General features: G+C 64.4%; 4 protein-coding genes across 6 annotated transcripts; 1 reads left to right on the top strand and 3 right to left on the bottom strand.

Annotated features, from left to right (window-relative positions):
* Window positions 1-111: 111 nt before the first annotated feature.
* On the top strand, window positions 112-22,201 carry TMBIM1 (transmembrane BAX inhibitor motif containing 1). 2 transcript variants are annotated; one of them, XM_036387017.2, is made up of 12 exons: window positions 112-201; window positions 19,352-19,596; window positions 19,698-19,780; window positions 19,851-19,915; window positions 20,027-20,080; window positions 20,195-20,245; window positions 20,405-20,444; window positions 20,581-20,618; window positions 20,840-20,927; window positions 21,045-21,140; window positions 21,406-21,459; window positions 21,550-22,201. In XM_036387017.2, the coding sequence occupies exons 2-12, from the start codon at window positions 19,380-19,382 to the stop codon at window positions 21,691-21,693; spliced, it is 930 nt and encodes a 309-aa protein (XP_036242910.1). In that variant the 5' UTR covers window positions 112-201; window positions 19,352-19,379; the 3' UTR covers window positions 21,694-22,201. The 2 variants fall into 2 exon arrangements, with proteins under 2 accessions (XP_036242910.1, XP_036242909.1); XM_036387016.2 differs by lacking the exon at window positions 112-201 and adding an exon at window positions 16,093-16,400.
* On the bottom strand, window positions 1,982-8,434 carry SLC11A1 (solute carrier family 11 member 1). The gene is made up of 15 exons (XM_036387013.2): window positions 8,318-8,434; window positions 7,627-7,730; window positions 6,828-6,950; window positions 6,416-6,535; window positions 5,589-5,695; window positions 5,432-5,502; window positions 5,271-5,338; window positions 4,984-5,139; window positions 4,688-4,846; window positions 4,419-4,508; window positions 4,116-4,235; window positions 3,533-3,682; window positions 3,379-3,452; window positions 2,768-2,921; window positions 1,982-2,688 (listed from the first exon to the last, which is right to left on the bottom strand). Exons 1-15 carry the CDS (start codon window positions 8,334-8,336, stop codon window positions 2,587-2,589), a joined length of 1,617 nt encoding a protein of 538 aa, XP_036242906.1. The 5' UTR covers window positions 8,337-8,434; the 3' UTR covers window positions 1,982-2,586.
* On the bottom strand, window positions 9,206-11,828 carry CATIP (ciliogenesis associated TTC17 interacting protein). The gene is given in 10 exon segments (XM_036387015.2): window positions 9,206-9,452; window positions 9,682-9,719; window positions 9,722-9,769; window positions 9,862-9,938; window positions 10,030-10,154; window positions 10,337-10,507; window positions 10,656-10,742; window positions 11,063-11,118; window positions 11,251-11,463; window positions 11,707-11,828. Coding segments are annotated over 10 exon segments (1,122 nt in total). The 5' UTR covers window positions 11,783-11,828; the 3' UTR covers window positions 9,206-9,221.
* Window positions 12,098-23,653, bottom strand: PNKD (PNKD metallo-beta-lactamase domain containing). Of its 2 annotated transcripts, XM_036387018.1 has the most exons (10): window positions 23,564-23,653; window positions 22,948-23,155; window positions 14,741-14,856; window positions 14,427-14,539; window positions 14,136-14,194; window positions 13,903-13,995; window positions 13,526-13,689; window positions 13,332-13,418; window positions 13,104-13,219; window positions 12,098-12,912 (listed from the first exon to the last, which is right to left on the bottom strand). In XM_036387018.1, exons 1-10 carry the CDS (start codon window positions 23,589-23,591, stop codon window positions 12,739-12,741), a joined length of 1,158 nt encoding a protein of 385 aa, XP_036242911.1. In that variant the 5' UTR covers window positions 23,592-23,653; the 3' UTR covers window positions 12,098-12,738. The 2 variants fall into 2 exon arrangements, with proteins under 2 accessions (XP_036242911.1, XP_054371401.1); XM_054515426.1 differs by lacking the exons at window positions 22,948-23,155; window positions 23,564-23,653 and adding an exon at window positions 15,818-15,892.
* Between the last annotated feature and the right edge of the window lie 155 nt (window positions 23,654-23,808).

Below are 23,808 nucleotides of genomic sequence, written 5' to 3' on the forward strand. Positions count from 1 at the left end.
CCGCCGTGCCCCCCAACCCCGCCCCGGCAGCGGCCGGCCCTGGAGGGGCCCGTCCCGGTCCCCACCCCGCCATCGCGGTGGCAGGAGATGCTGCGCGCTCTGCCAGCGCTGCCTCGAGGGTGCAGCAGGTTGGAAATCTCTCATCTGAGCTCATTGGAAATCTTTCCACCTCTCCCGCCTGCGGTTTGGGAGCTTCAGGAGGTGAGATCGCCTTTTCTGGCCCAATGCCCACAGGGACCGCACTGGGGAATGGGGTCCGGGACTGGGAGGTGCCCGCACAGGGAGCCGCGGTGCTGCGGGGCAGGCGGAGCTCTGGCCGTACAAAAGCCGATTTCCACCTGCCCTTCCCGTACTCTCGGCTCCACGCGGGACATCCCGGCACCACGAGCCGTGGCAGGGACCAGCCCCTGTTGGGAGCAGGGACATTACATCCTGCCACCTCCTCCGCCGGTTCTGACGGCGGGCAGCGGTCGTGCCTCAGTTTCGCTGCCCCTCCTCTGTACGGCAGCAGCCTCCCACATCGGGCAGCCACAGCTGTCTCCTGGCCCAGCAGAAGGAAAAAGAAGAAAGGGGCTGTGCTTCCTCTGCTCTCTATTTTGGGCTGACCCCTGTACTCCTTTAGCCCAGGTGGAGCTGGATGGGATGTCTGCCTCATCCCCAGCATCTGGCTGGGCTAGGCTGCTGGGGGATGCTGCTCTCTGTGGGGACAGCTGCAGAGGCCACACACTTGTCCCCCTGCAGGACCCCTGTCCCTTTGGCTACATCCTCCTCCTCCTCCTCTCTCCCTGATGAGTCCAGACAGGCCCTGTTAGTCCGCCAATTAATGCAATTAGAAAAATCTCCGGGCCAGTGCCTGCAGCGGTGGTTGGAGCACTACTTCCAGTTCCACTGCCTGCTTGGGGGCAGGTTGAGCTGGGAAGCTCAGGGAGACGCTGTCCCTGTCCTGGGGCTGTGGGACAAGCCCAGGCCAGGAGTAGGCAGCGCCCAGCTGGATTGTTTGGGCTGCAGGGTGAGGACACAAGGCAAAAAAGCATCAGGCTCCACTCAATCGGGCACTCAGGGACCCTTCTGTCCCACCCCACTGCTCCTAGATTGGGGTCCTGCAAGCTTTCCCCTGTTCTCCAACCTAGCCCTGGCTGCTGTGCCCCACCAAGAGCAGCCCCACGGCCAAAAGACCACAGAGATAGTGTCCCACTCCAAGACCTTTCTCCTAAGGGTTGGGTGGAGGCAGGGCTGAGGGTGCTCTAGGTTGCAGGTGTCCCTGGGCTGAGGGTGCTCTAGGTTGCAGGTTCCAGCTGGAGAACAGCAAACCCCACAGGCATAACCCTGCAGACCCCAGTCCCCCAAGCCTTCCGCCCGCTGAGGACCCCCCCCCCCCAAAAGCTTTGTACCCCCGTGCAGGTGCACCCCGAGCCAGGAGCGTCTCCTGCTCCTCCTCCCGTGGCTCGGTGGGCTGAGCCCCCGCCTTTCAGGGGAGCCCCCGCCTTTCAGCGGGCCCCACAGCTCTGGCCCCTCCTTCAGGCCGGGCCACGGCGGAGGCGGGGGAGGCACCGCCCCACCCCGTCCGCCATCGCCCTTTTAAGGAAGGGGACATTCTTCACATAAACAAGCGCGGCCCCCGGGAGCGGGGGGCGGGGGGGGTCCCTTCCCGGGGTGGGGGGCACGGGCCGGGGGGGGTGCCCGGCCCCAGAATTCCCCGTCCAGCAGCGGGGTCGGGAAGGGGGATTTTGGGTGGGGGGTCCTGGGCAGAGGGGGGAGCCTTGAAACGGCCAGGGAGCGTCTCACAAGTGCGAACCGAACCGCGGCGGGGCCGAGCGCGCCGGGACCCCCCGCCCGCCGTGCGGGACCCGGGCGGCTTCGCATCCGCATCCGGCGGTACCGGCGGGCGGGAAACGGGGCATCCGGGGCGGAGAGGGCACGGACGGGCCCCCCACCGCCCCGCTCCCCCCGGCGGAATGCGAAAAGCTGGCGCCGAGCCCCCACGCGTTGGCAACCCCGGCCACTCCCCCGCCCGGGGTAAAGGGGCCGCCCCCGGGGTACGGGTGGGCCCGGGGGATTCCCGCCCCACACCGGGGCCGCGCAGCAGCAGCAGCAGCGAGGCCGAGGCCGGGTTCCAAACGCGCCGTTTATCAGCCATCCCCTTCCCCCCGAGTTTCGGAGGCCCCCGTGGGGATGGGGCCGGTCCCGGGCGGCGGGGGGTGCTTAGCGGTCCCCGACGGTGATTAGCGGTCCCCAGCGGTAATTAGCGGTCCCGGGGGCCGGCCGTTCCTGGCAGTAATGAGCAGGGGAAGTCTCCGACGCGGCTCATTCGCTGGAGCGTCTGTGCCAGTGGATGGGAGAATGTCCCGCTCTATCCCACTCCCCTCGCATCCAGCCCGGACCAGCACCCCGGAATTGACGGGGGTTGGGGGTGGGAAGAAGCGCTGAGTGCTCAGATCCTGGGGGGAGGTCTGCCTGTCTGTTAGCCCTTTCCTTGCTGGGTGCATCTCTGGCTAAAACATGCCCGGACTCAGAGTGGCAGCAAATCCTTGTCCCCGAGGCCGCTTCGGGCAGGGACATGGGGATAACAGGCAGGGATGGGATCTGTCACCGGGTCTCTTTTGGGTCGAGGGTGAGACCGAAATTGAAGCGGCTGTGGTGTCCCCGGGCCAGGAACCGGGCTCCGTGTGCAATGCTGCATGTCCAGATCTGCAGGGGCGAAGAGGACAGGTGGATGAGCACCCACCAGGGACACTGTCCCGCCCCTACCCCGCGGTGCCAGCCCTACCAGGTAGGCGACGAAAGCCACGTAGGCAGCCAGTAGCAGGCTCAGGGGAATGTGGTACTCCAGGCCATGCAGTGTTGGCAAAAAGTCCACCACGAAGTAAATGTTGATGGCGCAGACCAGCCCGGTTATGAGGGTCATCAGCACTTTCCCCGGGCTGCAAGCAGGGCAGTGGGCATCAGTGCCAGGGCAGGGCCACCCAGCCTGTGTGCCACTGGGCGCAGAGGGCTGCGGGAACTGAGTTTGTAGGTGAGCCAGACCCCAACTGGAACATCTCTGCACCCCACAACTATATTTCACCCCGTGGTTGTGGCTCTAGGTGTGGATTTTGGCCACCTTCCAAATCCAGGACTGGCAGTACCAGGAGGATGCTGAGGGTCCAGGGGTGCCCAAGGAACCAGATGTGTCATTGGGAGGAGGATGACGAGGGTAGTGATGGGGTCTGTTCCGCTCTGGCTGCCCTGGGCAGGTGGGAATGAACATATCCCTCCAATGTCTGTACACTAATTGCCCCATGGCATGGTTTGGGGGGCAGGAAGGGCCAAAGGGAAGGTGCCTGCAGCCAGAGCTCCCTGCTCTGCCTCCCCTGTGCCTCCCCGTGCCCTAGCACTCACAGGCTGTTGCTGAAATCCTGCATGAGTGGGTGTAGGCTGGTGAAGGTGAGCACAGGCAGGACGGCAAAAGGCAGCTGAAAGGAGAGCAGGATGGGGATGTCATGGCTGCCAGGCCGGGGTGTTTGGGGCAGGTGATGCCCTCCCACCCCCTTACCAGGATGCTCTGCAGGGCGTTGAGCAGGTCATTCATGCCTGTGAGGTGGCTGATGTCCTTGAAAGCGGCCACCAAGACAGTGGGCAGGATGGCAAAGGAGCGGGTGAGGAGCACCCGGGTGAAGCGGGACCAGCGGAGCTGTAGGAAGCCCTGGAACACGGCAGAGCCCGCACCATCGCTGTGCCTGTGTCCCCCCAAAACCCTGGCTGGGGGGAACATGGGCGGCATCTCCCCCTCCTTTGTGCCAGGGCACTGAGCAGGCTCTTGCAGGGCTGCCGGGCCCCACTAGGTGTCAGCTCCGACTCGTTAACAGAGGATCTAATTAATTAGGGAAACATTGTGTGGGGCACCCACAGGGTGCAGTGGGTGGGCACTGTCTCCATCCCACCTCCTGGGGAACAGGGACACTGGTGCTCGCAAGCTGCCACCCAGCAGCTCCCTGCAGGAATGGTGGGCAATTAACGCTTCCAAGCACTCCTGGGGGAGTGTGCTGCTCATAGAACCCCCTACCCAGGGCTCACCTGTGATTTCCCTGCTCTCAGCCCCTCCCCGTGGGGCAAGAGCCAGCATCCCTGTCTCTCACCTCCATGACGAACTGCCCTGCATAAGTGCCGGTCATTGTGGAGCTCTGTCCTGCTGCCAGGATCCCGATGCCCCAGATGTACAGTGCCACTGCCCCGAAATAGCAGCCCAGGATGACACCCTGTGTAGGGACACTCCAGTGGGCACCCTAAAGTGTCCCCTACCCCAGGCATTCCCATCAGCTCTCAGATCTCTAGTGGGGTTATAACCCACCCCCCCCCCCAGTGCCAGGGGTGGATGGGGAGAGTGACATGTCCCCCAAATGGGAATGGATGCTCACTGGACACAGCCTGGTGGCACTCACCCCCTGGTAGATATCCACAGAGACTGTCTCGTTGTTGGTGGGGAAGATGCTGGCGTAGTGACTGATGCTGCTGTTGATGCACTTGTTGTGCTGTAAGGCATGGCAGGCACGAGTGTGACAGCCACCCAGCAGCTCCCACAGGCACAGGGGACCCCCACACATCACGTCTCAGGGAAGGAGAACGTGCAGTCCCCAGGGGATGCTGGTCCCACCCATGTCCACAGCTGGGCACAGCTGCCATCTCCCTGTGGCCGTGAGGTGACACTCACCACGTCCTCGTTTCGCTGGTGGTAGAAAGCCTCGCCGAAGACAGCCATGACAAAGAGGTTGATGAGGAAGGAGACAAAGAGGGCCAGGCAGGACTCGGTCAGGAAATACATGTTGGCCTCCTGCACCGCCTCCTTCTTGGAGCGGTCGATCACACGTGTCTGGGCATGGCCAGTGGCATGGGTGACAAGGGGTCACCTGAGCACCCCTGTCCCACAGCCAGGGCCATCTGGTCCCCACCAAGTGTACCCTGAGGCACCCTGACGGAACCGTGCCCGTGGCAGTGCCTTGATCTCACCTTCACCAAGGAGGAGTGCAGGAAGATGTTATGGGGCATGATGATGGCGCCGATGATGCCCATGGCCTGCAGCAGCTCCTTTCGCCCGCAGCCCGGGCAGCTGGGCAGGAAAATGCCCTTCAGCACCTCCACCTGCCTTGGCCTCACCACCACGTACTGGGAAGCAGTGAGAGGGGGCACTGTGAGCTGCCACCCCCCTAGCACAGGCTGGTAGCATGGGGACACCGTGTGGCGGGGTCCCTTGCCAGCCTTGCAGGAAAAGGGTTGTCCCCAGCTTCCCCCTTCACCTCATAGCCAAAGGTCAGGGCCATGATGGTGATGAGGAGGCCGAAGAAAGCCTCCAGTTTGCGGAGCCCTAGAGAGGTCAAGAGAGGGGGTGGAACAGAGCAGAGGACACTGGTGCCACATGGGCACTGACAATACCCCCAGCCCTCATCCTGGTGCTCACCATACTTATCGAGGAAGAGGAAGAAGAGGGTGTCCACGATGGTGATAAGGACCCCAGCCCAGAGAGGGATGCTGCAGGATGGCCAGGGGTGGGATTAGATACATGGCCCTCTGTGGAGCAGGGCCAGGGGGCTGGGGGTGCCTGTGGGGAGGCTCACCGGCCAGCTGAGAGCAGGCTGAAGGCAATGGCTGTCCCGATCACCTCCTGCATGTCAGAGCCAATGATGGCGATCTCAATCATGAGCCAGAGCAGCACGCGGGGCACCTGGAGGGGACAGGGCACCATGAGGTGCCTGAGCCCCCAGTGGTGCCTAGCTCTAGGCAAGCTAGCTCAGCATCCTGGGTGCAAATCCCTGTCTCCAGGCTGTAGCAGAGCAGCATGGGGACCCCAGAAGACCCCTCTCAACACAATCTCAGGCTGAAAGATGGATGCTAAATCCGGGCCTGTTCCCCCCTCCTCATCCCTGCCCCAGTGAGAGCTGAGGATAGGATCTGTCTGATAGGGGGGTTTGAGGGAGGTGGGGCAGAGGAATGCATCCAACCCTCCTTTTGGCGATCTGTCATTCACCCAGATCTGTTATTCCTCCCATCAGGATCTTGACACTTAGATGGGACCCAACTCCCCCCTCCTCTGTCATGTGATCCCTCCTCTGGAGCTCCCCCCACTTTCTGCCCCAACACGCTCAGGCTTTCCCGCGTCTCCGCTTCGCGTTGCTGCCCCACGCCTGGGCTCAGTCCTGCGGGGACGCTCTCATGTGTCCCCAGGTCACATCAGCTGCTTACCACCTCTCACCCTGGGCCCCTGCACTGCAGGGGTGGGGCACTAGGTGGGGGACAGCAGGGCTTGGGGGACTTTGGGGAGCCGCTGAGAGAGGCAGGTTGCTCACAGCATCTTCCTGCTCCTCTCCAGCCCTGCAAGGCCCTGCTAGGACTGTCACCAGCTCAAGCACAGGGTCCCAGGCTGTCACTCCCCGTGGTTGCTCACCTTGGGGTAATAGAGGTAGCAAATCTCGCCCAGGTCCTTGCCGGTCACCACGCCTAGACGGATGGCGAGGCGCTGGCACAGCAGCCCCAGGACGGTGGCCCACAGCAGCACCCACAGCAGCTGGGGGGCGGGAGGGAGGCAGGCAGCAGGGACTGGGTGTGCTGGGCAGGACCCAGCCGCCCGGGGGTCCCCGGTTCAACCAGGGTTTCAGGCAAGAGAGGGGGTGCAGGTGCTCTCCCAGCCCAGTCAGAGGGGCGCCCCCCGGCACCCCCGGGTGTGCTCACCCTGTGCAGAGGCCCCCTTGCCCTTCCTGCTCCCGGGCCGGGGCAGCCAGCTGCCATGGGCAGCCGTTGGCGCTGGAGAGGTTGCGAAACCCCCGCCTGCTTCCTGAGCCCGGGGGGAGCCGGCTCACCTTGAATCCCGCCAGTGCCCCGCCCTGCAGGTCTGACTCCACGTTGCCTGGGTCCAAGTAGGCGATGCTCATGAGGAAGCCGGGACCGGTGAAAGCCCAGAGTTTCCTGAAGCTGAACCCGGGCTGGGACAAGGCAGCAGGTCAGAGCCGGGAGCTCCGTTCAAAGCCAGGGTCTCCTAATCCAACCCCCTTAGCCCGGTGCTGCCTGCACGGATGTGTTTAGCACACGGAGGGCATTTTCCTGACAGTTTTGGAGAGGGAATGGTGCCCCCAGCCTCTCCCTGTTAGCAGCAGTGCTGGAGGGGCAGTGAGGCCCCTCTGAACCATTGGACAGTGGTTTGCAGGGGGGTCCCAGGGCTGTCAGGCACCCATGGGATTCCACTGCTGTCCTCTGCTTTTGCTACTCTAGGGAATACTATTCCTTCTCTTCTCTGTTCCACTGCCCCGAGACCAGACAAGGATGGGGGGGCTGGTGGGGTGCAAGCAGCCTTGGGAAGCCCCACTGGGCTCATCCATGGGTGGCCCAGGAGTGTTGTGTGAGCTGTGGGGTGATCCTTGTGGCTGGGTAGCACCTTGCCCCATTGTCTCAGCTTCTCCATCTGGAAAACTCTAAGCATGGAAACACTCAACCTGGGGCCGTGACTTGCCTGAGCTGGGTCTGGGGGGTTGGGGGCATGTCCCCAGGGCATGACCAAGACACAGATTCCCCACCGCAGTGGCCCTTTGCCTCCCCACCTCCAGCTCCCTGCAGCACTGTCCCGTTCCCCTGCCCTCCCTGAGAGAGCCGTGCAGCACCTACCCCACTGCCCTTGGGGATGCTGATGAGCTCGTCCAGGTAGGTCTGGGCCTGGGTGCCAGGGCGCTGTGGGGGCACGGGGCCCCTGTTCAGGGACCTGGTGAGGCCTGAGGAGGACAAGGAAGAGGAAGGGAGGTGGCAGCCTGCCAGGGGGACAAGGACACTGGTGGGCTGGCAGCCCTGGTACCAGCTTCCTTCAGTCCCACCTGACCCTGCCTGATGAACCCCATGAGGGAAAAGCACCAGTTTTCCAGGGGGGACATGAGGATGGCTATTTGGGATCTATCAAAGGCCACCCAAAGGGATCAGATGCCGCCTCCAGCTCAGGTGTCCCTAAAACCCCTGGTCTGAGCCCTGTCTTCAGCAGTCCAAGAGCCAAGTGCGTTTCTGGGCAGCGGGGACAGGAGGAGACCCTACTCCAGCTCCTGCTGCTGGATGGGCATAGAGTGAGGACAAGAAGCTGGTACTGGTCCTAATCCCCCCTTTGCAGCCCACCTGCATCCTGGGAATTGGTTGAATCACATTCCCAGGCTCGAGGGAACAGAGGATGGGGCAGGTGGGGAATCCAGGACAGGCTGGGGGGGATGGTGCCCACTGAAAGATGGAGCACAGCCAGGGGTCCCAGGGTGGAGGGAAGGGGGTCTAGGGGATGAAAGGATGCACAAGGGGTCTCAAGAAGTGTTGGGAGGCTCACCTGGTTCCAGTGATGCCATGGCTAGACCCGATCCAGCCACAGTGCTGAGGCTTCCTGATTTCAGCTCTGAGTGCAGTGCCCGCTGCCCTGCCTTTAAAGGATCCCCCGCAGTTGTGTCATCCCTCCCCCTCCTCAGGAGGAGAGGAGGAGGATAGGAGAAGGAAGTGCTCCTTCCCTACCCTTATGAGCACACACAGTCTCGGTTCCCCCCCCCCCTCCCGTGCCAGGAGGCCCCTTCCCTCCCCTTCCCTTCCCTCCCCTTCCCTCCCTTCCCTCCCCTTTGCCTCACACACGTGCAAACACGAGGCACCCTCGCTGGGCGTGGGAGCACTTCTGCGTGTCACTGTCCATCACATGCCAAAGGCTCTGCTGGGGTGACTGTGGGGACAGGGGACAGTGTCCCACAGGGTGAGAAGGGAGGACTGGCCCCACGGGAGTAGGGGAAATGCCATACAAGTGGGAGTGAGGAGGAAGCAGGCACGTGTTGCACAAGGAGATCAAAATGCAGCCTTGGCTGCTGGGGAAGCACCCAGCCAGGCGGGTTCTGGGGCGCAGGGTGCTCACATCACACCAAGGATGGCGTGCTGGCGTTGCAGTGTCAAGCTGTGCCAACAAAAGTGGGTGCCCTTCTGCCAGCCAGGCTGTGTCCCACAGGGAGATGGGCAAGGGGTGTCCCCCAGGAACACGTGAGGTGGTGCCAGGTGCAGGGATGTGAGCCTGGCCCTGCTCCACAGTAAGCTCCAGGCACCCCCACCCCCTAAGCGAGGGCTGGAACAGCTGGGAGAGGGGCAGGGTTCTACCAGAAGGAATGGTGGGGCTTCAGCACACAGCTCAGCTCCACCTGCCCTCCCTGAGCCTCAGTTTCCCCAAAGCAAACAAGACTGGACAGGCAGTGCTGTCTGCTTTATTTGCTGTTAGCTGGAGGGTGGCCAGCTGGGGAGCTGGGGAGGGGGCTGGCAGCCCCAGTGGAGGCAAAGGGGGTCCCAATGGGCCTCTGGTGGGCGAAGAATTCCGCAGCAAAGGAGATGGTGTCGTGTGGCTGCTGGTGGAGCAATGCCTGGAGGAAGTCAGACAGCAGTGCCCGCACCTCTGGGTGCTGCTGGAGGTAGGCAGCATGGGAGAGTTGCAGCTCCTCCTGCAGTGGGGTGGACAGGATCGGTGGGGTGGGCATGAAACACACATTTCCCCCCTGGGCACTGTGCCAGGGTGAGGGGGACAGGAGCCTGTGTCCTTTCCCACACTTAGGACGGTGTGAGGAAGGATGTTTGTGCCCTGCCCCCTCTGTGTGGGGGCACACCAGGGGAGACCCTGCTGGAGACTGGCACAGCCCCAGGTCCCCTTGTCCCCATGTCCACCCATCTTACCTTCCTGTCCAGGAAATAGGAGTAGAGCTCCATGTCTCCTCCCAGTCCAGGGGTTCTTTGGGGAAGGGGAGCTGGGGCTCAAACCTACCTGGCAGCAGAAAGGCAGGGCAGGGTGTTTCCCCTGGACAGCGGGGAGGGGCTGCCTGTGCTGGGAGAGCACAAACCTCCCCTGCTCAGTACCTGACTTGCTAAGGATGGACTCATCCTGGAGAAGCATCAGCACTGGGGAGCCAATCTGCATCAGCTGAGCCAGATGCCTGAGAGGGGAAGCAGAGCCCTTGACCTTCCCATCGAGGGTCCCTGGAGCCTGGCAGGGCTGGGTGCCCCGGGCCGGGGCGCTGCCCTTACCCGCTGGGCAGGAAGCTGCTGTGCCACACGCTGGGGGCGCCTGTGCTGGCGCGCACGGCTCGGCGGATCACGAACACCTCTGTCTCTGCCGAGCCCACCGCCTGCCGCTGGATGCCCAGGGCAGACTGGGGGCGGTACAGCCAGGGGTCAGCCTTGGCTCGGTCACCCCTGCCCCCAGCTGCCATCCCCCCGTGTCCCCCATGCTGCCCACCACATTCTGCCCACTCCCACTTCCCGCATCCCACCCTGGTGTCCCAGCCTGACCCAGACCCGCCCATCCCACAGGCTCTCCCGGCTGGCGGCTCACATAGCTGAAGGTGCAGAGGTCGCCCTCGCTGTTGATGGCTGGGAAGACGAGGCCGGGGGGCATTGTCTGCCGGCGGGCCAGCACCCGCAGCAGCAGGAGGCTGGCGCCCTCCAGCAGCCGCGCCCGCAGCCTGGCCCGGCCGTACGAGAAGCTGTGGCACCGCGGCTCTGCCTGCAGAGAGACCTGCCTGCCTCATGGGACAGCCCCAGATGCTGTCCTGCATCCCCAGGGGCAGCATCCCCCCCGAGCTGGGCAGCCCCGGTGAGACAGGCCAGCTGTGCTGTTCCCTCCCAGGATGTCACCCTGCCCTCAGCCTCACCCCTCCCTCCTGCAGGGTCCTCGTCACCGTCATCCCGTGCTCGTGGCTCACAATGTGGGTCGTCTTCTCGGTGGGGTGTGGTGTGAGCTGCAGGAGGGGTGGGAGGCACGGGGTGGAGGGCAGAGCCAGGGCACCCCTCCTCTGAGGGGGCGACTCCAGCCCCGCTGTCAGTCGGGTACCACAGCAGATGCATTGTGGGAAACTCCCCACCCCAGCTGCCACCCAGAGGAGGGCATGGGGACCAGGCTGGTGGGGCAGAGCTGGAGTCTAAGCATGACGAAGGACACCAGACTACCCACAGCAGCCTTGCAGGGGGCGCAGCCCCCAGGAGGGCACCACTGCAGGGCACACCGCAGGGCAGCGGGTAGGACACAAGGAAGGGGAAATGCCACCACCATATCAGTCACCTCCAGGCACTCCTGCTCCTCCTGCTCCAGGGTCTCCAGCTGCCAGGTCACATAGGCTGGCAGAACAAAGCCATGCTCAACCAATCCTGTTGGATTGGACTGTCCCCATTCCCAGCCCTGGGGCTGGTGGACAGGGATGTTCCAGCCCTGGGGAGGAAGGAACCCCCCAAAGGCCATCCCTGGCTCACCCTTGAGGGTGCTGGAGGCAGGCACACCATTCTGCTTGCCTCGGAACCTGGTTTGCACCAGGATGCAGCTCTGCATCGGCGCACCTTCCTGCTGGTAGGGTGCCCACTGGGCTGCCATCCACCACTGGCCCTGTGCCTTGTCCCTTGGTGAGCCCCCCACGGCCACCACTGCCAGCGTCTCAGCAAAGAGGCACCTCTCCAGCTCCTTCAGCCCTGCATAGAGGGATGGTGACCCCAGCACAGGGGGACAGTGACCGCGAGGAGATGGTCACTGGTCACTCCCTCCCAAAGTCACTGCCGCCCCTGCAGACGTGCTCCCTGTCTCCATCTCCCCCTGCAGGCCGGGCCGAGCCCCTCGCCATTTATCCCTCTCAATCCTTCACTCTCCGGCTCCCTCCTGCCGGGCCCGGTGTCCTCACCCTGCAGGACAAGGGGGAAGCTGGAGGAGGCACGCACCGATGAGGCTCAGGAACTCGGCAGCGGTGTCCGCCACGCTCGGGCTGTCCCGTGGGCGCTCGGGAGGGGGCTCCATGCCTCGCCTGGGGGGCTCCTGCTGCCGGGGTCTCAGTCAGGGTGCGGCGGGGCTCCCCCGAACCTCGGGACCACCCCACGCGTGACCCTGGGGGGCAGTGACACCCACCCTGCCTCCGCAGCCCCCAGCCCCTGTCGGGTCCCCCCGGGCCCCGCCACCCCCGGGTCCCCGCCCTGCCGGACCCACCCGGTGCCCCCGACGCGTCTCCGTCTCCCGGCAACGCCCTGGCCCCACCCCTTAAAGGGGCCGCGCCCCGCCGCGGGGTTTAGCGCCGGGGGCTCCCCACCGAGGGGGAGAGAAAAGGAGGAACAGGTGTAAAATTGATCCAGTCTTTTATTTGGGGCGTGGGGGTGATTGTGGCTCCGATCCCCAGTGAAGCAGCACCGCCCATACCCCAGCAGTGCGACCCTCTGGCCCCGTCGCAGTGTGTGCGTGCGTGTGTGTGTGCGTACAGGGGGGCTCCGGCGTCAAGGATGGGAGCCCCGTGCCTGGAGGTAGAACTGCCGGCCCGCCTCCCCTTGCTGGCTCCATCCCAGCCCCCACAAAGGAGATTCACAACACTGGGGGCTTAAGGGGAGGGGGCTGAGAGAGAGGGTGGTGGTGGTGGAGGCGAAAGTGGAGACTCCCAGAAAAACGGGGAAGTGGGGGGGAGGATTGTAGGAGAAGCCCTTGGTGCCATTTCTATAGCCCCAGCAGTGAGGTGGGGGCTACAGACCCCCCGAGAGGGGATTGAGGTGCTTCTACGTCACAGCTGGTGACCCCCAAGTTCGAGGGAGCAAAGGCAAGGATCACTTATGGGGTGCCCACTTAAGGGGGTGTCCACTCTTCCCCCTCCCCCAACCCTGCACCCCAGGAGGGAGATTCACAGCAAAACAAACCAGACAGTCTTGGGCCCCCTGTGCCCAACCATCACCCAGCCCCGTGGAAAGGGGGGGCCCGGGGAGTGGGGGGCAGTTCTAGGTGGCTTGGTAGAGGTCCTTGCGCCTCCGCACCTCCTTGAGGACACGGGCACGGAAGGCGTCGGGGTCCTCCCCCCCGGCCTGCCACAGTCCCAGTGCCTCCTGCAGCTCGGGCCGGTGGGTCCGCAGGAAGGGGTTGTAGGTCTGCTCCTCCCCCAGCGTGGAGGGGCACTGTGGGGGCAGCAGCTCAGCTCCCCTGCTGGAGGCAGCACCCCCGGCAGGGAGCTGGGAATGCCCCCAGAGCCCCCTGCCCCTATGGCACCCCCCATGCAAGAGGGTGTTGGGATGCAGCATCCCTGCCAAGGGAACCCCGTGAGGGGTTGGGGTGGTGGGGGCTGCTCCTAGGGACCCCCAGGCCTCACCGTGCTCCTCTTCTCCTGGCGTTGCTGCACCGCCCACTGCAGCTTCTGCTCCAGCGCGGAATTGTCCAGCTCCAGGAGGCTGGCGAAGGTCAGGCACTCCAGTGCGTATTCGTGGCCTGTGGACCCCCATATGCAGCTCTTAGCATCACCCTCACCTGGCTCTCCCCCTTGGCAGTGGGACTAGGGGGACAGCAGCAGCAGCTCTGCGCTGCTGCTGGGGACACTCACCTGGCCAAAGCAGCGTGTCCTCACCCAAGCTCACGGCCACGTCCAGGGAGGCCAGCATGGTCTCAGGGGAGCCCTCAAACGGCCTGCCTGCACCCCCACACAACTGCCTGTCACGGGGGGGTCTGGGGGGTACCCCTAAGCCATCCCAGCATGGGATAACCCCCAACCCCCTGTCTGGGGTTGGGTGCACTCACCACAGCCAGCGAGGAAGAGGAGGTCCCCGGAGAAGAGGCAGGGGGGGCTGCCGAAGGGGCCCCCGTCCAGCACATAGACCATGTGGCCCACAGTGTGCCCAGGAGTGGCGAGAGCCTCGAAGGTCAGGCAGCCCACAGTCACCTTCTCCCTGTCTGCAAGTGGGCTGAGCCGGGAACAGGGGGCACCGTCAGGGTGCTCCCCCAAACCCAGCACCTCCCCTGGCAACCCCTCTCGCACACTAGTGTCAGCAGCGTGCCAGGACTCTGTCCATCATGGAACTGCGGGGATGGACTGCTGGGTGAGTGCTGCAGACAGTGGGGGCTGGGAATGAAGCCCCCCCCAGATTTACAGGGTGCTAGGGGGGTGCAGGACTTACTTGGTGAGCCGTGGGATGGCATCGAGAGCACTGCCATACACCCTGCAGGAGCTGTGCTTCTGGCAGAGCACCTCGTTCCCTCCGCTGTGGTCCCTGCAGACAGGGAGGTCAGAGACCCCAAATGTACCCCGCCCTACTCTCCCCACTAAATGGGGCAGGGCTGGGGGTCACCTCAGGTGGGGCTGCCTTCACAGCAGCCACTAACCCTTCCAGAGCCTCCTCTTGCCCCTTACCAGTGTTTGTGTGTGCAGAATATGGCTTCCAGCATCACCCCCTCTTCTTCGATGGCAGCCTGGGGAGGAAGTATGGACAGAGAGATAAGGGGGGACAGAGAGCCCAAGTACCAGTTTCCTCCCTAAACCCTCTCTCCCAGCTCCCCTGTCATTATCCAGTCTTGCCTTGGGCACTAAGGACTGCAGATTAGGAGCAAATTTGCTCCCCTCTAACCCCAAAATGCAGAGACATGGCACCCCCTCACCTGGAGACAGCCAAACACCAGGTCAGAGTGGTTGTGGGGGTCCCACCTGTACAGCCAGCGGGTCTGAGGGGTCGATGACGGCCGCTTGGCTGGAGCCAGTGTCGATGACCAGGTAGCTGTAGTTGTTGGAGAGTACGGGAATGGGCAGGATTTTCACCCCTGGGGGGAAGAGACACAATCAGGGCATGATCCCCCCCAGCTGGAAAATGGGGAGTCCGGGTCAAACTCCCCACATCTTACATCAAATTCTTAGTTAAACATGCTTCGGGCAATTCGGTGATGGCAACCTCTCCCTAGCCCAAAGCGCCGGTGCTGGGGGCTCTGCAGGGCCGAGGTGTGGGAGGGGCTGCCCGGACTCACCAGGGAAGCAGTAGGGCTGGGGCACGGAGTGGCCGTGCGGGTACCGCTCCCTCGCCTTCTTCACCTGCCGCTGGTAGAAGAGGTAGCCCAGGCGTGTGCGGGCGTACAGGCTGTACCTAGGGAGGGCAGACACTCCTAGGCATTAAACCCCAGTTCCCCTATGGAGCCCACTTGGGAAGGGGAATACTGCCGGGGCTGTCACTCTCACAGGGAACACATACATGGCTGCTTTCTCATTCGGGGGGAGCTACAGGTGTTCTATGTGTACCCCACAATCCAGATGTGTAGTGAGGGCAGAATTGGTTCCCCGAGCAGGCATCCTCCAGCTCCTTCGAGCAGCAAGGACTTGGGGGGGGGGGACATTGCTGCGGGGTGCTCACCAGGAGGGGCTGGAGCTGGATGTTCCTCTCCATGCTCCGGGGGGGGAAACATGCCCAAGCCTGCCACGGTCCGGGGAATTAGGAGAGAATGGGTCGAGGAAAAGGGAGGCAAGAAATGCCCCCGTGCATGTGGGGGTGCAAAAGACATAAGGCTCGGAGGGACCTCCCCGTTTGCACAGCAGCAATTTGGGACCGGACGGGGAATGCTGCAATGACGGACATGTAAAGACCCGGGTTGCAAAGCCCATTCCCGGCCGAGGGCACCCCTGGATGGCACTCCGGGAGCGATCCCTGTAGTAGCGGTGGGAGCCCGAAACCGGGGAGCAGGGGCTCCTGCCAGCACCGGGTAGCCTGACCACGGCCGGGGCACCGGGGCAGGTCAGCGGTGACACCCGAGAGAAGGCGCCCCGCACGGGAGGGTGACCGGCACCGCGCGGGGGGAGCCGGTGGCTGATCCCCGGCCCCGGCGGCCGGGCTGACACCGCCCGCCCCCACGCCCCCGGCCGGAGCGGGCTGAGCCCCAGCCCGGTGTCTCGGTGCCGGCGCGGCCGCAGGTTTCTCCCCGGACGGCTCCGCAGAAGCAGGGGAGGCGGTGGGCCCTCCCTCCCGGCGGCAGCACAAAGGCGGGCAGGTGGCGGCCGCCTCCCTGCGGGGGTCCCGCAGCGGCCCCCGCTCTCTCGCTTTCTCGCTCACTCACCCCAGGCGGAACAGCAGCGGGGCGGCGAAGGCCATGAGCGCGGCGGCGGCGCGGCGGAGGAGGCGCAGGCAGGCGGCCCCGAGCCCGCGCGCCCCGGCCGCTGCTGCCGCCGCCGCCGCCGCCGCCCCGCCGGGCCCCGCGGCCATGCCGCCAACCGGCGTCACGCGCCCGCCGCGCCGCGCCCCCTGCCGGCCCCGCCGCCGCCACGGCACCGGGAGCAGGGGGGGGCACACACTCGGCACCGCGCTCGCGTCACCCGCCGAGAGGAGGGGATTCCCCCCCCGCCGCCGCGAGGGGTGTCCCCCCGCTGACGTCATTTCGTGAGGAAGGGGGGTCCCTGAGTGACGTCAGAGCCGGCGGGAAGGAAATCCCGGGGGAACGGCCGAGGGCAGCGGGGTCCGTCCCCGGGAGCAACAGGCGGGAGGGACAGCGCGCCCCGCCGCCGGTCCCGGCCGCCCCGGGTGCAGGGCGCGGAGCCGCCGCGGGGGGGCGCGGTGGGCGGTGGCTGCCCCCGCCCCGTCCGACCCGTCCCGGCTCGTCCCGTCCGGCGGCGGCCGCAGCCCGGCGGAGCAGCGCGCAGCAGGTAGGCTGGCCCGCCCCGCTCCGCGACCCCCGCCGTTCCCGAGTCCCGCCCGCGGCCCCCGGCGGTCCCCCTCGTTCTCTCGACTCCTTTCCGCCCGCCTCGTCCCCTCACCCCCCTGACCCTGCGCTCTCCGGTGCCACAGACGACGAGGGGCTGTCCCAGCGCTCTCCCGAGCGTCCCGGAGGCCGACGGGGACTAGGCGAGGGTGGGCGGCCGGTCGCTAACAGCGGGGACACCCCGCTCCCCTGTCACCGGAGTGGGTGGGGGCACGTCGGGTTGGGGTCCGGCGGCGGGAGGAGAGGGAACGGGGTCCCGCGGGGAGGGACGCGGGGGGACGGGACCCCTACGCGCGGGGTCCCTCTGTAGCACTGGTGCTGTTTTCCGGACCCCACGCGATGGCGTGGCAGGGGATTGGGGCGTGGTGCGGGGTGGTTCGTGGGAGGGCAGCGACACTTGTGCTGTGGACGGTGTCCTCACGGACGTGAGTGTCCTCACGGACCCCGTGGGGTGTCTCGGGAGGGGTGGGCACGGGTTTGTGCTCGGTAAGGTGTGGGGGTGACACCATGGGGGTGCGTGGGGACCAGCACTGGGTAGCGTGGGGGTGCCAGGGCTGGGGCACAGGAGGATGCCTCTGTCCCATATCTGTGCCCCCGGGAGAGAGCTTGCAGAGGGGCAGAGATGTGGGAGAGGTGATGCCAAACCCTAGCAAGCTTGTGTAGTGTGTGAGTGGTGTGGGCCAGCAGGGACATCCCGCCTGGGTGGGCCGTATTGACCCTCTCGTGTCAACTGAGCACAACTGGCCTGGGCTGGGCTGGGCCGGGACAAGTTGTGTTGTGCTGTGCTGTTGGATTGTGCTGTACTGAGCCGTGCTGTGCTGCAGGACGCAGCTGTGCCCTGTTGTACTGTGCCAGGCTGTGCCATGCCATGCCAGACTGTGCCACTCTGCTGTGCCATACTAGGCTGTGTTGTACCAACCTGTGCTGTACTGGTGGGAGCTTCCAGGTTTCTCAAGAGTGAGGTGCTTTTTCAGGCAGCCTGAATGTGGGGAGCTCTGTTCCCTGCCCCAAACCATGATCCGCTCCTAAGGTGGTTGTGTTTCCCCCAGGAACCTGTGGAGCTTGTGGCAGGGCCCCAAGCCTGGCAGGAGTGCCACGGTGGATGGTGGGGACACAACCTGTGCTGCCTGTGAGATTGTGGAAGGGATGATGGTTGGCTGTGCCCCATGTGCCTGCTATATGTGCCTTATCTGTGCTGAGTCACGGTGCCAGTGCAGAGTAGCACCCTGTCCCCAGGGACCGTGTCATGCCACTGAGCTGGCCCCGGGTTGCCATCTACCATCCAGCTGGTGACCTGAGTTTCGGGACCATGCAGTGCCATGGACCTAGGAGGGTTCGGCTGCCTGCTTCCCTGGGTGTGGCAGCTGCTGGGACCCGTCCGGCTGGTTCCTTCCCTGTGCCCAAGGCTACCCCAATGCGGTGGAAGCAGGAGGGGCTGGAGCAGTCCCAAGGTGCTGGTCATGGGCACAGGGTAGGACCCTGCTGATCTGGTGCCAGCTAAATACACCTCGCTTTCCCCAGACACCTGGGCTCCCTCCTGGGGACTCTGGTCCCCCAGTAACTTGAGTGTCAGTCACAGAGGCTTTCCTAGGGTCAAGGTCCTATTTTGGGCCCTTCCCTGGCCCCAGAGATGAGGCGGCACCAGGGGGTCCCCTGTGCTTTCTGGGAAACCAGTGTGGAGAAAGTGAACTTCCTGTCCGCATGGTCACTGCCATGCCGGTTATTTATTTTTGGTGCTGTCGTCATCGCGATGAGGAAGGGCAGCATGACTGTGGCAGCTCTGCCATGGCTGGCACAGTTGGGTGGCAGGAGGGATGGGGGGACAGACACGGAACTGCTCTCCCAGCCTGGCGTGGCTGGCATGGGTGTGCCCCGGGTTGCAGGAAGCACTGGCGTCACACAGGAGGAAGGGCCCAATCCCCTTCTAGCCTGGGCCTGGTTAGCATCAGATCCTCGTTCCTTCCCTGGGATTGATCCCAAGATCACATCACTGCTGCGGGCAGGAGGGTGGTGGGGGGTCCTGGCACCTTCCTGGGGTCTGGGGTGCCAGTGCTGAGGGGCTGGGAGGTGGGTAAAGGCCTGGCACTCTCTACTGGCAGCGCTGTTGTTTTCCTGGCCTTGGAGATCCTGCTTTCCTTCTCCTCCTCCTGCTGGGACCAAGCCCAGCTGGCCTTGAGCCCGGGCTGCCTGCTCACAGCTGCTGGGGGCTCTGTGAGGGAGCCTAGTGTGGCTGAGCAGGGGAGCTCAGCCTCAGGCGGGTCCCAACTCCGCTCCCAGAGGAAGAGTCCATCTTATAAGTCCCCTTATAAGGGGACTCAGGAGTTCTGGAGCCCCTGTGTGACGCATGTGGCTGTTGGGTGGGGGACACCCCTGAAATGGGAGTGGCAGTGGGATCTGCGTGGCTGTGATGAGGATCAGAGACTGTGTTTCCATCCCAGGCAGTTGGCAGGGTGATGCCATTTGTCCTCAGTGTGGTGCCACCAGGAGCCACAGACCAGCCAGGGGTGCTGCTCCTTCCTCCCTGGCAATCTCAGGGCGGGCTTCAAAGAACGGAGAGGTCAGGTCCCTTCTGGAAAGGTCACGGCCCGGCCCCGGTGCAGCCTGAGTCAGCGCGTGGCTGTGCCCTGCCCGCGGCCGGCCACTGACGCAGATGCCGGGGACTCAGGGCACAGGAATGCGGGTGGCCCCAGCCAAGGGATATCCCTGGTCTCTTATTGACCTGCTGGCATTGAGGCCACCTTGTCCTTACTCATTAGGAGCCACTATTAAAGTGGGAGGGGGAGGTTTTGTGGCTGCACGATCCCCTCTGTCCCTGTCCCTGCGGCTCCACTCACCGGGAACAGGTCCTGCCCAGGTGAGCTGTGCTGAAGCCCCCGCGTCTTCTGTCCCCTGCAGGTGCCCGTGGGAGGTGCAGGGAGCCGGCATGTCACATCCCAGCGCACCCCCGCTCTACGATGACAAGAACCCGCTCTACCCCCCGCCCCCCGGGGCGTACCCCCCGCCCCCCCACTATGCCGGGGGGTACCCGCAGCCTGGGGGATACCCTGCGGGGGCGGGGTACCCGCAGCCAGGGGGGTACCCAGCATCAGGGGGGTACCCTCATCCCGGCATGGCCATGCCCTCCATGCCCATGCGGTTTGGTAAGTGGGGCACCTTGGTTTATTTGGGGGAGGGTACTAGAAACAGGGGGGGCTGTGAGGGGCTGCATGCTGACCCTGGTGCTGAGGGGTGTCCCCCACAGGTGACAGTGGCCTTGGGGATGGCTCTGCCTTCCAATCAGTCGACTGGGACGATAGGAAAGTCCGGCATGCCTTCATCCGCAAGGTGAGTCCCAAAGGGCCAGGGGCACTTGTCAGGGTGGGGGGCCAAGTGCTGACCCTCCTGTCTCTTGCAGGTCTATGCCATCATCTCCCTGCAGCTCCTGGTGACGGTGGGAATCATCTCTGTGTTCACCTTTGTGTGAGTACAGGGTTCCTCCTGAAAAAGAGGAGCTTGAGTTCCTCCGTGGGTATTCGGGGGGACAGTAGCTGCTGTCTCCTCTCCCTCACACTTGTCCCTCCTGTCCCACAGCCACCCTGTCCGCTCCTTTGTCCAGAGGAATGCTGCCATCTACTACGCCTCATAGTGAGTAGGGGCTCTGCTAGCTCGCACCCCCCAGCTCATGCCCCCACATCCACAGCCTCCCAGGCTGATCCTGGTGGGGGCTGTGGGGCTCACACCTGCTGTCTCTCCTTGCAGTGCTGTGTTCCTCGTGACCTACCTGGTGCTGGCCTGCTGCCAGGGTCCCCGGTGAGTCCCTAGGGCCCCCAGGGTGGGTGCGTGGGTATGGGGGGTATCTCCAGAGCATCAAGATAGGTTCCTGCCTAGGGCTGCCCCTGGGTGGTGGGGGCCAGGGGGACACGACATGGTTGTTGTCACTAGCTTACCTCTCTCCTGTTTCGTTCTCAGGAGACGCTTCCCCTGGAATATTATCCTGCTGAGCATCTTTGTGAGTGGGCTGGGACTGGCAAGGGGGTCCTGGTGGTGCCCCCATGGCACTCCAGCTCCCCCTGGGTGTGCTGGGAGGGATAGGAGGACATGTGGGCAGGTGGGCAGACTACTGAGCTCACCCTTCTCTCCCACAGACACTGGCCATGGGGCTGATGACGGGGACGATTGCCAGGTATGCCCTGGGGACCCTGCTGTTACAGGATCTGGGGTCCCTCCTGTCCCCCACTATGCAGCCAGCTCAGCTGAGAGGCTGCCAGGAGCCAGGGGATGCTCCAGTCCCTTGGGCTCAGGGACTGCAGAATTCCTGTCCAGGATTGGGGCTGTGAGGGAGGGTCTCCAACACCCCTCTGACAGTCGGATACTGAAGTGGGAGGTGACTTTCTTTGTCTCTAGCATGTACAACACGAAAGCTGTCCTGATTGCCATGCTCATCACCGCCATTGTGGCCATCGTTGTGACCATCTTCTGCTTCCAGACCAAGGCAAGGAGAGGGATGCACCCGGCCCTTCTCTGTATGGGCCAGGTGTGGGGAGCTGGTCAGTGGGGACACCCTGGGCTCTCCTGTGACATTTGTGTGTGTTCCCCCCGCCCCCATCAGGTTGATTTTACATCGTGTCCGGGGCTGTTCTGCGTGCTGGGCATCGTGGTCATGGTGACCGGGATCATCACTGCCATTGTCCTCTCCTTCAAATACGTGAGTGGGAAGGAGAGAGGGGCTGTGGGGAGCCCTGGGTATTCCCGGTTGGCTGTCCACAGGGCTGGGCCGGCGGGGGTTTGGGTGGTCCCTTTGCTGGAAGCAGGGTGTGGTTCCAGCCGTGGAAGGCAGCCTGCCTGCAGGGAGAGGGTGTGTCAGCATCGGCAGCAGCTCCTCCGGAGCCGGGAGCAGGCGGGACGTGCCCTGCCTCGCCTGCTGCCTGCCAGCAGCCCGGCTCACCCTGCTGTGCTCCCTTCCCGTGCAGGTGCCCTGGCTCCACATGCTGTATGCGGCCATCGGGGCCATCGCCTTCACACTGGTGAGCTGGGGCGGGCAGAGGGTGCGGGGTGGGCACTGGGGAGGGAGGAATTCTCCCTTGCTCCTTGCCTGACACTCTCTGTCCCTGCAGTTCCTTGCCTATGACACCCAACTCGTGCTGGGAAACAGGAAGAACACGCTGAGCCCCGAGGAGTATGTCTATGGTGCCCTCACCATCTACACTGACATCATCTACATCTTCACCTTCATCCTGCAGATAGTGGGCCGGGATTAGCCCTGGGACCCCTCCTGTCCCTCTCCAGATGCCCCCCACCCCTCCTCTGGTCTCTGTACAGGATAGTCTGCTTACTGTGACTCTTAATGCTTTGGCATTCCTACCTGTAGGCTGCTAAGGAAAGGGCTTCCCTTGATCATCCCCCAACAAGCTCTGAGGGCAGTGGGGGAGACTGGTTGCCAGCGTTTAGCCCAGCTTTGGCACCGCTTGCGGAGGCTGTGCCAATGGCATTGGGCTGGCAGCGGAATGTCACAGCCCTGCCTGGGCACAGGGAGCTGGCAGCAGCTGCTGGGATCATGTTGGGATTTTTTGGCAGAGAACAGTTGGTGTCACTCACTCTGTGCCTTAAATGTGGCTCTGGCCATGCCCCCTCCCAGGCTGTGGCTGTGCCCGGTGTGGGCAGGGGGCAGCTGGGACCTCTGTGGCAGAGCTCACATTGCAGAGCCCCGCAGCCACGGATGTGAGCAAAGTTGCACTTGCTAAATAAAACACTTCAGTTTTCCAGACAGTCCAGTCTTACTTGTGTGGCAACTCCCTCAAAAAACCTGTGGGCAGACTCAGTGGGGGCTGCGGCCTGGTGCAGCACAAACACTGATTTGGGATGGGAAAAACAAGGTCACACTGCTCCAAGGCTGGCCTCCCTCGCCTGCCTGTAGCCCCTGCTGTTGTGGGCAGAAGCCCAGCTGCAGAACAGCTGGGGCCCCGACTGCTGAGGCAGGTAGAGCCTGGGGCTGAGCACTGAGGGAGCAACCACAGTGGCACTGAGCTGTTTCACTTTATTTGTTCCTATTCAGCTCCACAACCACATCATGGTCTGGACAGGCAGGGCAGATGCCACTGTCATGTGTTCCATGGGGCTGGTGTCACCTTGGCCAGTCCCTGCAGGGTGCTGCAGTGACAGCCTGGGCATGGGGGCAGCTTGGCTATGCCCTCCTGGCCATCCTGCTGTATCGATCCGTCTCATACTCGCCCTGGTTGGCTTCCATCATCGCTTGGCGGACTTTGAGCTGCTCGAGGCGGTTTTTGTCCACTTGCCTCTTGGTCAGGAGGAAGAGGATGATGCCGGAAGGCAATCCAATGGCCCTGCAGGACAGCCAGCAGTCAAGGAGATTGAGAGAGTGGGTGGGGAAGCAAGGGTGCTGAGCCACGCTGGGGCTGCGTGGACAGTGCCCTGTTCAGCAGTACAGACCCCCAGGACCCCTGTTCCACCCCAGCCCTCCCAGTGCCGACCTCTCCCACCAGTGAGCCACTCACCAGGCCACCCCCACCGGCTTCATCGGGTTCTTGCCCTTCTTGCGTGTGGGGATGTACTCCACGCCCTCGGGGAGCCCCCCGCTCCTGACTGGCTCCTGACCTGCCCCTTGTCCCGCGGGCCGGGGACAGTTCTGCCCAAAGAGCCGTGTGCCCCGGGCGTCCGGCTGCCCCCAGCCCTTGGCTGGAGCTCTTGCTGCCACCAGCAGTCCTGCGGGGAGAGAAGCATTAGGGAGGGGCAGCCATGGGGTAGAGTGTCGGGGGCCCAGCCCGGGCTGCCTGAAGGTCCTGTCTCTGCCCTTACCCCGGCCCTCTTCCCTGTCCATCCCCATTCCCGTCCCCCTGCCATAGGCCCTGCCCTTCCGCCAGGGGGCGCTCGAAGGCGGGCCCTGCGCCGGGGGCGCGACCGACACAACTGAGGCGTGGCCAAGCGCAGCGGGGGCGTGGCACTACGCCCTTTCCTCGGCGGGGTGGGGCGGGGCGGGGGTGCGTCCGTCTCGGGGCTCTTGTGCCGAAGGCCGCGGAGCAGTGCCGTGAGGGAGGTGGCGGAACGGTCCCGGCCCCCCCGCCCCGGGGTTGCCCCCTGCTCCTGCCCGCCCGCTCGCCCGCCCGCCGTTACCCCGCAATACGCCTCGCGCCGCCGCCATGGTGCCCGTGTGCACCAGCGGCTCCGCTGCATGCCGGGAGCTGCAGTCTCGCCACTCGGGGACTGTCGGCGGGCGGCGCCGCACGGTGTGTGCGCAGAAAACTACATCTCCCAGGGTGCACCGCGCAGGGCGGGGCCGGCCCGCGCTGCCGGCGGAAAGGGCGGGTTCCGCGCGCGGGCTCGGGCTGTGGTTGGCCGGGGCGGGCGGGGATCGGCCG

Source organism: Molothrus ater, chromosome 7 (assembly GCF_012460135.2).
Source record: "Molothrus ater isolate BHLD 08-10-18 breed brown headed cowbird chromosome 7, BPBGC_Mater_1.1, whole genome shotgun sequence".
Classification (NCBI taxonomy): domain Eukaryota; kingdom Metazoa; phylum Chordata; class Aves; order Passeriformes; family Icteridae; genus Molothrus; species Molothrus ater.

Bases quoted from the DNA above. Each gene is read 5' to 3' on its own strand.
- TMBIM1 (XM_036387017.2), top strand. From the start codon at position 19,380: ATGTCACATCCCAGCGCACCCCCGCTCTACGATGACAAGAACCCGCTC. The intron at 19,597-19,697 runs GTAAGTGGGGCA...TGTCCCCCACAG, and splicing joins CTCCATGCCCATGCGGTTTG to GTGACAGTGGCCTTGGGGAT. The intron at 19,916-20,026 runs GTGAGTACAGGG...CCTGTCCCACAG, and splicing joins ATCTCTGTGTTCACCTTTGT to CCACCCTGTCCGCTCCTTTG.
- PNKD (XM_036387018.1), bottom strand. From the start codon at position 23,591: ATGGCGGCGGCGCGAGGCGTATTGCGGG. The intron at 14,857-22,947 runs GTGAGTGGCTCA...TGCCCTCCCTAG, and splicing joins AAGCCGGTGGGGGTGGCCTG to GTACAGCCTGTACGCCCGCA. The intron at 13,220-13,331 runs GTGAGTGTCCCC...GGGGGTCCACAG, and splicing joins GGACACGCTGCTTTGGCCAG to GCCACGAATACGCACTGGAG.
- SLC11A1 (XM_036387013.2), bottom strand. The intron at 5,503-5,588 runs GTGAGCCTCCCC...GCCATCCTGCAG, and splicing joins AGCCTGCTCTCAGCTGGCCG to CATCCCTCTCTGGGCTGGGG. The intron at 2,689-2,767 runs GTAGGGCTGGCA...TCGCCCCTGCAG, and splicing joins TGGCTTTCGTCGCCTACCTG to ATCTGGACATGCAGCATTGC.